We start from the raw sequence: 13,052 nt of genomic DNA, 5'->3' as shown, positions 1-13,052 counted from the left end.
CGTACTAAGATGATACTGGGCAAGGTGGGGCAGAAAAGAGGAAGTGGTGCCTGGTTCTGGGGAGCCCCCAGCCTCCACACACCATTTTTGCTGTAACTTGTCTTTGGCTTTTAAAGCCATACGTATGTGGCTGCCTTATGCCAGAAACAGGGAACTAAGTGTGAAAGGGTAATTCTTATAATTTATGGCCTGACCAGTGGAGGCCATGTAATTATAGCAGTCAGCAGGTACAGAACGAGCCAATTTTTGGTTTGGGAAGACAGACTGTTCCCACTAAATATTCCAGCAGTTCCTCAAGTGTCAACAGAAGGAAGGATTTACTGTGAGAGCCAACACAGAGCCCGATAAGAAGGAATTTTGGGGGGGGGGGGCACAGCGTATGGGAAAAGAAAAGAGGAAGCACCATGCTGTGTTGAAACGTCATCTGCAAAGCTTATAGCTCTGCGTTACGATTGCACTGCTGCATGCTGTATGCCAGGGGTAAACAGCAGACCAAGTGTAGTGCTGGGCAGTGTGATGGCCTGTGTGGGCTGACGGAGCCGGAGCCAGGCACGGCGCTAGGGCTGCTCGGAACTGACAGAAACGTTGGCAGGTGTGTCAGTCTTGTCCTTGTGTTGATTGATCTTACATGGAAAAGATTTTGTAAGAGAAGTTCATAGAGGTACAAGCACAGCAGATTTGGGGTTTTACTGTCCGCCTATTGATAAGCAATGACTGCAACAGTGCAAGCTGTCTTGACAACACGTCCCTGGGACTGTGTGACGGCGGGTACCAGACGCTACAAAAGCCCCACAGCCCCACCGCCCCGCCGCCTACATGGGGCTGAGAGACGATAGTGGCGCGCTCAGGGCTCCTCAGGCCGCCCCGCCCCACGCTCCCGCTGCGCCTGCGCAGCGCCCGCTGGGAGGAGCGTGCGGCCATGGCGCAGCCGGGCAGAGCCAGCCTCAAGGAGCAGCGCTACGACCGGCAGCTGAGGTAGCGCGGCTGGGCCTTCGGGACTCCGCCGGGGCCGCCGTACCCGCAGCCGGCCCTCAGCCCGCTCGCGGAGAGCCGCTTGTTGCGGTGCCGGCTTCGCCTTTCGCTTCGGGCCGCGCTCATGTCTTCCGGCGGCGGCCTCCCCGCAGCCTTGGGGCGGAGAGCGCCGCGGCGGGACCGGCCGGCTGCCGGGAGGGGCTCGGGTCGGCCCCGTGCCGCTGAGAGTCCTCGTGGCGGCCGTGAGGAAGAGCTGCCCGGAATGGGGGCTGGGCCCAGCGAGCGGCGGCCCCTGTCCGCGGTGCGGTTTGTTGGGGCCGGGGCCGATCTTCAGGTGCCTGCTAAAACTTGAGATCGTTAGCGGGAGCCGTAATGCGTTCCGCGTCCCTTCAGTAAGCGTGCTGCGCGCTGCCGAGCGGTGAGATCGCAGCGCCGTGACATCAGCGCGGCGGTCCGGAGCGAGCGCTGCCCGGCCGCAGCTTCAGCACGGGCGTTTCTGCCGCTCTGCGTTTGCTCGCGGCTGTCCCACCTGCCGGCGTTATGGTTCTGGTTCCCTCTTGTTTTTAATGCTCTGACGTTAAACGTAAGCGAATAAAAGAAGCTTCTTTCATTATCTGTGTTAACGGTTGCATACGTGCCCCAGGCAAGCCGTGACGTTGGCTGCCCCTCCACCCCGCAGCTGCTTCGCGGCTGCTGTGCAACCCGGTGTCTGCCAGCATCTCAGGCTGTAGAAGTGTATCTTCTATAAAGGAACCTATGAAAAAAAAAGCGTTCTGTTTTAATATTTCTTTCCAACAGCAACTTTTGCTGAGGAGTGTTTTGACCCATACTCATGGCTTAAAAGTGTGTTACAGTAGAAAAACGTGTGTGTGATTGTATGATAAAGGGAAAAGGATGGAGAAAATGAAATGCCACTGACTGATTTTGTTCTTTAAGAGATATTCAGGTTTGTCACAGTGAGTTTTCAAAGTGGAGGCTTATTTTAGCTGGTGCTGGTTGGCCCTTCTCCACGGCTAATGGGAAGCAGTATGCCAGCCTTCATTTGTGGTGGCTGATTTCTTTTTTTTTAAATTTGTTTATTCATTTCTTTGCATTCACTTTACCAACAGAACTGAAACACTTGCAGAATGTTTATGTTTTTATTCCAATATAGACTGTGGGGTGACCATGGACAAGAAGCTTTAGAGTCAGCCCATGTTTGTGTGATAAACGCAACGGCCACAGGAACTGAAATACTCAAGAATCTAGTGCTACCTGGTGAGTAAGTAGCAGCTGTGTGCGTGCTTAGTGATGCGGCTGGTAGGTTCATGTAATATCTAGTTAGTCACGCTTTTTTTTTTTCCCACCAAGGTATTGGTTCATTTACAATTGTGGATGGGAATCGGGTCTCTGGAGAAGACGTTGGAAATAAGTAGGTTTGTTACTGTTTGTATGCAAATGAGGAACATATGGGATTTCATAAGTTTTTCCATCCTTGTGCTCTTTAAATTATATGAAATTATTCATGCTGTTAAGCCTGTGTGTTTTTCTCAAAGTCTTCTATGGCTTCTGATGTTTGTGACAAATATGCGATCAGCACTTTGATATTTACTGCTAAACTTTTTTCCTTTGGTTGCTGTTTTCATACCTATTTTCTTCATACATTGGGTTTATAAAGGCAGTGGTATGCTCACTACAGAAATGTTTGTAAATAACTTGTTAGCTGTTGCTGAGAAATGAATAAGATTTGCTTTCACCTCAGCGTGGTTGAGGTTATCTTCTGCAGTGCCATAGTAATTTTGTTGACAAAATGTATTTTCATTAGCTTGCTGTAGTGAAACCATGGCTGATAATCCTTCGTTAGGTTTCATAGCTCCAAAGGTATGCAGCTGGGGGATAGGATAAGGAATCTGCAGAGCATTCCTACCAAAAATAATCTGTCTTTACTAATTGTGTCTCTTATAGTTCAGGCAGATAGCTACACATAGCTGACTTTCTAGGGGGTTGCTTGTGGGGTAAGGATATTCTGTTACATGAAGAAGTAAGTACTAATGAGTCTTTAATGAGCCTAGTGAAAATGAATCTGCAGTATGATCCTGGCTTCTGGGGGGGTTTGGCTTGTCTTAATTTTCAGATTGGTGGCCAGGCAATGGAAGTTTTCCTTAAGCAGCTGATCATGAGGAAAATAAAACAAAGGCAGTGAGGAGAGAAGCAGACTTCAATGGGAGCTTTGTTTGTGAGAGTCAACAACATATTTTGCAGTACAGAAGGGGGCTTTTAATATTATTTTTCTTTGAAATACAAATTCACGTGTTGTGTTTTTTTTCTTGTCTCCTTTTCAGTTTCTTTCTTCAAAAAAGCCACATTGGTCAGGTAAGGATGTAACTTTCAACGTTTAAAAATGTCTCTAAGTTTATTGGAAGAACGAATGTATTGAGTAAGCACTCCTAACTCTAGATCTGAGTAATTCCCAAAACTTACATATTAGGTTAAAAAACTCTGTATAATAAAATTCCCTGTCCTTGTTTTTGAGTTCTTCATAAGAGAGAAGATAAACTCAGTTCTGGAAAGATTGAATGAAGAAAATAAGGTCTCGTTGAGAATGTCTTCGGAAGTTTAAGGCGGAAGAGAATTGTGGTTGAAGGAGTAATGCTTAGAGCAGAGGGTGGGGGGGGTTGAAACCAGCGGAACAGGAGAGTACAAAAAAGCTTTGAGTAACTCCAAAAATGCTCCAACAAACCTGGAAGTTCATAAATAGCTTTGCAGTTGTTTTGTTTTTGAAATATCACTAACAAATAAATGTCAAATAAGTGTATACTGTTATGGCTAGTGTATTTTTTTCTCCAGATAAACAAAGCTTGGAATATCTCAGTTTATGAAGAAATCTCTTTACCCTGTAGCAAGTGTAGTACTTATGTATTACATAAATGGCATTTCTAACAGCTAAACTTGTTTTCGTTGCTCCGGAACAGAGTCGTGCCCAGAGCGCTACTGAGCTTCTGCAAGAATTGAATAGTGATGTTTCTGGAAACTTTGTGGAAGAGGTTTGTTTTTCTTTTTCTTCCCAATTATTTGTGGATTTATTCTTTTCTTAGATGCTACAGCATTATGACTGTGAAATAATAACTAGCTGTTGCCTATACAGTGTGTAGTTTAAGTAGGTTCACGATAAGGAGTTACGAAGAAGGTCTTAACATTTCTGAAATTAGATCTGTGTATTTGAGCATTATTTTGTAATTTCATCACCACTTCGTAGTGCTTGCTTCATGGCTTATATTAAAAGTTGAAAATACTTTGTTACCAGAAATTTTTATCATGTTTTCTGACAATTTTTTTTTTCTACTACTTAGAGTCCAGAAAACCTTCTAGACAATGATCCTTCCTTCTTTAATCGATTTAACTTAGTGGTTGCAACACAACTATCAGAAAGGTAAAGAATCATCTAAAGTTGTTAATACTCAGCCCTCCCACCCCTCTTGCTTACCAGAAAGCGGTAGAAGTTATGCATATCTGTAGGAGAGGTCTTTTCCACTATTCGTTGACCTTTTTTTGCTTAATTAATCTTCAGAGCATTTGTGACAATGGAGTTAAAAATAAATAAGACAATGGATAAACATATTATCAGGCTATGATAAATTCCTGTGTGAAATCCCTTTCTGTAAGGGAATGAATTACGTGTGTTAGAATCATGATGGTGGAATTTTCATAGAAAGCTTTTTACGTATGTAGCTTGTGCAAGAGTTGACTTCATAGTTAACTGTTGTTCTCTGGTGTATCTGAAAAACAAATTGTCTTTTTCCTTACAGTACAGTGCTACGCTTAGCTGAACTCCTCTGGAATTTTAACATTCCTTTGCTGATCTGTAGGACTTATGGACTGGTTGGTTATATGAGAGTCATCATCAAAGAACATCCAGGTTAGAGAATTGGGATTTTTTTGAGATTGTTTTTCATATGTAAGGTCAAAAACTTGTGAGATATTCAGCATTTCTTTAAGTTTCACATTTTGCAATTCCTTACCAATATACTATGGAAAAATTCATCGGAACTATGGACTGCAATAGATAGGTTTCAATTACATTAAAATTAATGTACACAAAACACTTTGAGAATCAAGCAGCTAACTTGCAGGTGATGCACTGCATTTGATGTATAGGTTTGTGTTGAAGGTTGGACATAGAACAATGAAATACATCGTGTAACTTCTTTTACAGTTGTTGAATCTCATCCTGACAATGCATTAGAAGATCTGAGGCTGGACAAGCCTTTTCCAGAACTGACAGAGCACATTCAGTCTTATGACTTGGATCAGATGGACAAAAAGGTTGGTATGTGGTTTGCAGTGTGTTCCATAAGACATGCTGACACAGAGGGGGATTCTGTGAGAATATCTCTTGGCAGATTTTTTTTTTTTGGTGGTGAGACTTACTTAAATAGCGGTGACAGTAAATCAGTCACAAGGCACTGCTTTTATTGTGTGGCCGTTACTGCCTGTATTTAAATCTCTAGCAAGGAGCAGATCTTAGGAAATAAAGAACATTCATGGGCAGTTTGTTAGAAGACAGATTATGACTTCCTTTCTGCTGCAGAGCTTTGCAGTGTGGCTGTTTGTGCATGTAGGAGTTCCACTTCAGAAAAGTTTCACTTAGCTCAGCCACACTTTCTTAAGACAAAGGAAGAATAGTTTGTGTTACAGTGTTTAGGAAATGTTATTCCAGAATGAAAATGTGAAACATGGCATATTTAAAGTAGTAAATATTAAAGTTTACATTTTAAGTAAGTTTGTGATTTGTGTCTTCTAAGTTTGACAGTAGTTTCTATGTTTTTCAATTACAGGACCACAGCCACACTCCATGGATTGTGATTGTTGCCAAGTATCTAACAAAATGGTTCAACGAGGTATAATGCAAAACTGGACAAGTTATTAGCCTATTTCTATAGCTTTTATGTATTTCCACTTCTACAGAGTTGTCTGTTCTAAACTAGCTTATTGTTTTGGTAGGTTGTAGCAAGATGGAATAATAAAAATATTACTAATTAAAATACAAATAAGTGTATGTGAACTTGGTCAGACTCGTGGAATTTAGCAGTCTGTATGCAATGAAGATATTAGTAAGTATCTTTAATACAAATGTCTTGCTTTTAAATTTAGAAAAGTGATCAGTTGCCTAAAAGTTACAAAGAGAAAGAAGCCTTCAGACAGCTGATCCGGCAAGGTAATATCCTAGGAGTTGATTTTCTGTACTGTAGAAATGTGCAAGTTCTCTCAAGGTTAATTTATGGAAGTCTGCTGGTCTGTACAGTGTGATCTTTTTGCAACCTGTTTGCTTCAAACAGATGAATCTTAAGATACCTTGATTTGCTTACAAATACAGTTTAACAGTGTTTTTTTACTGTTTAAGATAAGAGTAAACACTTTTTTTAATTTGGGTGGGAGGAGAGGCACTGAGAAAATCCTGCTGAAAATGTTGATATTAACATTGCAAATGTGAAGAAGAAAGTGGCTTTTGACATTGATTTTGCTACTGACTGAAAGCACTTTGTTGGTTGGCTGTCCAAATTGTTGGTAAGCATTGCAGTCCTAAATTACTGGTCAAGAGAGATTATGGAGCTACTGAATATACTGCAGTCTGTGAACAGGCTTCATTTACACAGGTGTTCCAGTCGAACATCTTTTGCAGATGATAAAATTAATGAGGCGTTTTTGACATCTAGAAATACATTGTCTTAAATGTTGGGAAATGGTGTTTTCTCACTTAAACATGACCTACGTGTAAGTTGTTGCTAAGAATGGTTCTGTCACTTTCATCTGTAGTGTCTGTTTGATTAAATTAGTATTTTACTGGACTCTTATTAATTGAAATTGTTGTCTGGATTCATAAGTATTTACCTTTAAAAAAAACAAACAGCAGAAAAATAAGACAAGATCAGAGGGAGAGTTTAATGTCTTATTTAATTTCTTTTTAAGCAGCATCTACCTTAATTTTGTGATTATTAACTTAATTATTTTTCTCACAGAAATAATTGTTGTTCTTGTGGTAAATAACTTCTGTTTAACATCAGCACATGTATATGTGGTTAGTTCTGTCAGTATGTTTTGATGGATAACTTCATTTTTTGCTACTGAGGTTTTTATGCCTCAGATACATACAGTACCGATCTGCTCTGTTGGTGAGACAGAAATGATGTTATTTGGGATGTTGTGATGTGTGTTTTTTTTCTTCAATAAGGTATCTTAAAGAATGAAAGTGGGACTCCAGAAGATGAGGAAAACTTTGAAGAAGCTATAAAAAATGTGAACGCAGCATTAAATACTACAAAGGTGAAATAAATGTACACTAAATTTGAAGTAGTATGAAATGCCTTACTTTTTCAGAACATTCACTGTAGCACAGAGGTTCCATATGCAACATGGATATGTAGGTAAAAGAGGATGAGTACAATTGTAAAATTGAAATGATGTGCAGTAGAATAGACCTGGACTAAGTGACTGTAGCTTATGCAAACTCTTGATTTGCTTGTTCTTGAAGGGAAGCTGCCCTCCTGATGACTTGAAGGAGTAAGACAACAACCAGAGCTCATTGTTGTGTTCCTCTCAAACTTCTACAGCTTTAATCTGCAAAGGAGAATCCAAAAGGCAGACTGCTAATTATACAGAGTTAGCAGTCGCTGGTGGGGATGATCTTTAATTTGAGTGTGGTGTTAGGATTCAGAAAGTGTTCCTTGAAGTTTGTGCTGTATCAACGCTGCTGGCTACAGTATTTTTTCCAAAAAGAAGTGGAGGCTTGCAAAGGATTTCTGACTAAACACATTCTGAGCTCATTGGAGTTGGATCACCTATGTGATGAATATTGAGGTGATTCAAGAGGGTAAATCAAGTTAATACAAATTCAAATGTTTTTTACAGATTCCAAAGTGTATTGAAGAGATTTTCAATGATGATTGCTGCATAAATCTCACAGAACAGGTAATGAGTAATTAAAGGTTTGGTACATTAAATGCAGAAAAAAAACACTATAAATAATGCTTAAAATGTAGATAACTTTCTTGTGCGTTTGTAGTCCCCTTCCTTCTGGATTCTGGTTCGAGCTGTGAAGGAATTTGTGGCAAATGAGGGGCAAGGATGCTTACCTGTCAGGGGCACAATTCCTGATATGATAGCAGACTCCAGTAAATTTATCAAATTACAAAATGTGTAAGTATCCTCTGTTTTGTGGTTGTATCATTTTAATAACAAGTCATGTCTATTTCATCTCTATTTCATTAGTTCAGATCTGTATTTAAGAAACAAACAAAAAACTGCGTCAAAGGTGAGAAGGGGATAAGAAAGCCTGCAGACTTGGTCTGTCTACTCCTATCTGCAGCTGCTCTTCTAAAATTTAATAGTATTACAAACAATTGGAATAAGAATGCTTTTTGCACTGATAGATTTCTAGATTGGTTATGCATGTAGTGTGTACATCAGCAGCTCAGCTCTGACAAGCAGTTGTACAGAGAGGTAATAAGTACATGCATGGCCTTTAGGTAGCTTGCTTGTATTTGTGGTGCCTTGTCTTGTCTTTGTAATATAAACCAAAAAGAAATGGTCTTCACTGTAAGGTCTAAGATCATAGTTTTATGCTGTTATTATTGAGACTATTTTATTATTGACAGGTACCGTGAAAAAGCAAAGAGGGATATTGCTGCTGTGGGTAGCCATGCTGCTAAATTGTTACAGTCCCTAGGAAAGGTAACTACAAATATATGGCATTTCTAACAGGACATAAATATTTTTCTTTTGTTCTGTACAGCTCTAAGCCAAAAGAGACAGATAAGAGCTTAATTATATAATTCTTTGAAAGTGCCCAAGTGATTTCTAATGATGTTTATTATCTGTGGTTTGTTTTATCTATCACTTTTGGCCTAGTCTTATAAAATAAAACCAAAATACACAGATGCCTGCTTATTCACCGATCAAAGAACTTGTTTTACAAAAGCAAATAGTTATTTTACAACTAATGTGTTAATGTCTCTGAAAACATGGCGTGTTTGGCCACTGTGTGTACTGTGAGAAGTATATTCTCTGTTCTAGGCGCCCGAATCAATTTCGGAGAGAGAACTGAAATTACTTTGTGAGTATGCTTGGATTCCATTGCAGTGATTATGAAAATAATGAAATATTCAGAAATGTTTGGATGATCACGGAGTTACTAAATGTTACCTCAATATTTGAGCTTTCCAAGTGTTTGCTGAGCATTTGCATCCCTCATCTTCAGTGGAGGTAATATGTTAGCATGTTTCAGTAGTGAGTCTACAAGGACTGCCTTTAAAACAGATGCAGTACTTCTCAGGTCCAAATGTCAGGCAGCAGGTTGCCTCTGCTTCCTGTGATTAAATACCTCATTGCTCGTGTGCAGTACAAATGTTAGAGTGTGAGCTCTGTAAACTTCTTGTAGTCTGTAAAGATAAAACAGGGATGTAGGGAGGAGTAGGGAGGTGTACTGCTCATGGCAATTCAGGTCTTCTGTGTTGAGTATGCATGTGTGACCACACAGCAGCCTGAATCATCTTGCAACTGGAAAATTTTCCTGTAAGCATGCCACCAAGAGCATGCTGCACTGATTGATCTTTTGCTATGCTTTTTGAGTTCTGGGTAGTAACTGCACATTGGGTTGGTTTGTTGCAGTAATGCTGGAGGAGAACCTTCTTACTGCTTATTCTCAATTCAGATTCTAACAGTACAGCTATAGTGGATAATAGAGAACCCATGTTTGTTTTCAGCATGGAAGAGGGCAACGTGAACCCGATGGCTGTGGTGGGTAAATTACTATAAAGGAGATGCACACACTGTGGGCTGTTACATTAACACAACAGTTATGTTTAGAATCCAGAACCAAATAAGCAAAAAATAGGTCTTAAGTGCTTGTAAATCATAGATGTAAATGTTCTCTAATACTTAGTAGTTTGAGCTACCAGAAGAAACAGAAGCGTCAATACAGTTTTACTCCTTGATTTTAACAAGTCAGAGATATGCATTCATAGATTCAGTAATTGTTGACACATTCAATAAGCAATGCTCTTCTTTTTGCACCTTCTGCTTAGGCAGCAACTCAGCTTTTCTTCGTGTAGTGAGATGTAGATCTCTGTCTGAAGAATATGGTTTGAACACTTTTAATAAGGACGAAATTAGTAAGTACTCCTCCTTGACACATACTTTAATTGCTTTTTCAACATGAATGGTTTGGTGATCAAAGTGAATTATGTGTTACACATACTATTTCTTTATGCAGATTTATAATTTGCCATCCATTGGAATTGTTTTGTCAACTCCAGAATGTTGATTTAATTCTGATTTTTGAAAAGTTCAAAGATGACCTTACAGATCACTGTAGGTTTATTCTTTATTTCAAGTTTTATTTATGATACACGTAAATAAAACACTGTTTCTTTAAAATTCTCTTTTCTGTGTATCAATTATTTCTGACTGAGCTGGAATGGTGCTTTTGCCTGACCGAAGATTTAGCAATAATTATCTCAGCCTTTCACAGTTTAGGTTTTCAATATGTAGATATAAATGAAATAGAAATGTAGTTACTTTATAACAATTCATTATATATTTTTGGAACCTGCATAAATTAAAAAAAAAACTGGAAATTTTTTACCTTAAAACTTGTTCAGATGAAGGCCTTGCAAGTCCTCTAAGGCTTCTGGACAAAAAGTTACACACATGTATAAACTAAATGCATATGTAAGCTTTGCAGTATTCCTCATTTTGGTAAAAGCTCCTTGAATTAGATGATAGTATCTAATGCAATTTAAGAAGCAGTTATTGCTTAGGTTACTAAACTGTGTGTTAAAGACCTGTGTGTTCTATAATTTGACATTATTATTTGTGAAACATGCATTGCAAAGCCTGAAACTACAGCTTATGAGTATCCCAACTGACACAGCAGCTGGCAGTTAAAACATGAATATCTTCACTGAACAGAGTTTATATCAAATATGTACAGCATGACTTTGTCACATGAAATCTATCAGCTGACCCATTTATATTCCCAGTGACAAGATTTTCAAGATTTCTGCTTACAACAGAAAATGTATCTAAGGGAAATACTTGATTTCGGGTAATTAAGACCCTGCCTTTTGCCTTGTAATACCAGCTAACCACTTCTCTTGCTGTTTTCAGTTTCTAACATGGATAACCCGGACAGTGAAGTAGTGTTGTACTTGATGCTACGGGCTGTTGATAGATTTTATAAGCAGCATGGTAGATATCCAGGTATGTTTATACAAGCTATGTTAGTGCTTTTATAAATATAAAAGTCCAGTAGTTAATACAATACTCGGTAAAAACTCCATGTAAGGCACTTGTTGTTTTTGTATTAACGCAACTTTAATAATGCAAAAATTATGTTTTTTGGGGGGGGAAATTTAAGGGATTTATCTAAATTGATACAACTGAAGTGGTTTATGAATTAATTTAGCTTCACAGCAATTTGTTATTATCAAGAGGAGCACCAATAGAATGATTAAATGCTAGTCTACTATTGCTAATATTAGTTGGCTTCTTTTCTTTTTCTGAAAAATCTCTAGTTAAGCTGTGTTTTAACCCCAATAATTTTGAATATAGTATTATAGTTCTATGACAGAATGGTGAATTTATTTTCCAGGTGTCTACAACTATCAGGTAGAAGATGATATTGGAAAACTGAAGTCATGTCTTACTAGTTTCTTACAAGAGCACGGTTTGTCTGTAGTGGTGAAAGATGACTATGTTCATGAGTTGTAAGTATAATACCATAAGAGCCACCTTGTAAAACTGACCTGAAAATACTAACTGTTACTTTGCTGTCCAGTTGTCGCTATGGAGCTGCTGAACCACATGCTATTGCTGCCTTCATGGGAGGTAAGAATGCTGTTGTGTTTCTAAGGCCCCCTAAATAACAAAGCAAACTACAGCTGTACCTCCCTCCTTTCCTTCAGAATCTGTTTAAGCCATGGGCTTGTCAGAGCTAATACTGGTATCATGGACTGTAGACAAAGTCCTTTGTTCTTTAGTTATGACTCCTGCTGGCAATGATTTAGAGTCAGTAAAAGAAACCAAGTAAACTAAAAACAATCCAGATGGATTGATTACAGTTTATTAAGAAGAAGGTTTTTTTTTTTTTAAATTGACTGAAAAAGGCTTTTTTTAAGGGATTACTTAAAATAATTTTAAAATCTGATATTCATAGTAATACCAAATTAATTATGCAATTTTAGAGGAAAATGTGTACAGAGTTAGTTCTGTGTTGAGTACTGGTTAAATATAAATAACCATTACCATTCACCTTAATACCTGCAGATTGAATTATCTAAACAAAATGTTTTGACTCGTACATCACTTCTGGGTGATCTTCTGATTGATGTGATGCAGTACCAGAAGTGGTTACTTTAAATGCAGTGTAGATTCGGAACTTCTGATGAAGCAGAAGTGGGTATGTGTGGTGCTTTAGGGAAGTATGTAAAGATACTTATTTTCTGAAGAAATCACAAAATTTGTTCTTCCTACAGTGGAGCATAAAGTTGATAGTGAAGTGACCCTTTATTTTTACACTGTAACTGTTGAATTGACATATTTGAGTGGAACTCGAAAAATAGGAGTTTCCGATGTCAGTCCTTCGGCGATCACAACTTGTGTGTGTTTGTGTATGCCTGTACATGGCTGCTGTGTAGATCCGTGCCTGGAGACGTGTGTGCAGCAAAGCTGAGGCTGTCAGAGCTCTCAGAGCTGGGGTCAGCGTGCAGGGTGAAAATCTTGTCTTTGTGGGGCTTCAAGTGATCTTGTAACTACGTGACCTTTTGCTTTTTTTTTTTCTTTTTTTAATAGGAGCTGCTGCTCAGGAGATCATTAAGGTCATCACGGGGCAGTTTGTGATTTTTAACAACACCTATATTTACAGCGGGATGTCACAGACGTCAGCCACTTTCCAGCTGTAGGGTGACCATATCCGCTCGTTGCCGCCGAGCGGTGCTGCAGCGCTCCGTACACAGCGCTGATGCGCCACGGGGCGGGCCGTCGGGCAGAACCCGCACACTGAACTCCTTGGCTGTCATGTTTTGTTGTTGTTTTTTTTTTTGTTT

At 39.3% G+C, this 13,052-nt stretch overlaps 1 protein-coding gene across 2 annotated transcripts; it reads left to right on the top strand.

Moving 5' to 3' along the window:
* Positions 1-919: 919 nt before the first annotated feature.
* NAE1 (NEDD8 activating enzyme E1 subunit 1) lies at positions 920-12,908 on the top strand (the record flags this gene model as incomplete). Of its 2 annotated transcripts, none has more annotated exons than XM_079541608.1 (20): positions 920-975; positions 2,126-2,229; positions 2,323-2,383; positions 3,294-3,324; positions 3,924-3,995; positions 4,302-4,381; positions 4,758-4,867; positions 5,165-5,274; positions 5,787-5,849; positions 6,103-6,166; positions 7,181-7,272; positions 7,858-7,917; positions 8,012-8,145; positions 8,604-8,679; positions 9,022-9,065; positions 10,036-10,118; positions 11,116-11,208; positions 11,600-11,714; positions 11,786-11,835; positions 12,799-12,908. In XM_079541608.1, the coding sequence occupies 20 exons, from the start codon at positions 920-922 to the stop codon at positions 12,906-12,908; spliced, it is 1,608 nt and encodes a 535-aa protein (XP_079397734.1). The 2 variants fall into 2 exon arrangements, with proteins under 2 accessions (XP_079397734.1, XP_079397733.1); XM_079541607.1 differs by having other exon boundaries at positions 2,126-2,233; positions 2,297-2,383.
* Between the last annotated feature and the right edge of the window lie 144 nt (positions 12,909-13,052).

This window comes from Tetrao urogallus, assembly GCF_951394365.1.
Source record: "Tetrao urogallus genome assembly, chromosome: 12".
NCBI classification, from domain to species: Eukaryota; Metazoa; Chordata; class Aves; order Galliformes; family Phasianidae; genus Tetrao; species Tetrao urogallus.
Note: the sequence above shows the minus strand (reverse complement) of the source record. Positions and strands in the feature narration are given on the sequence as shown.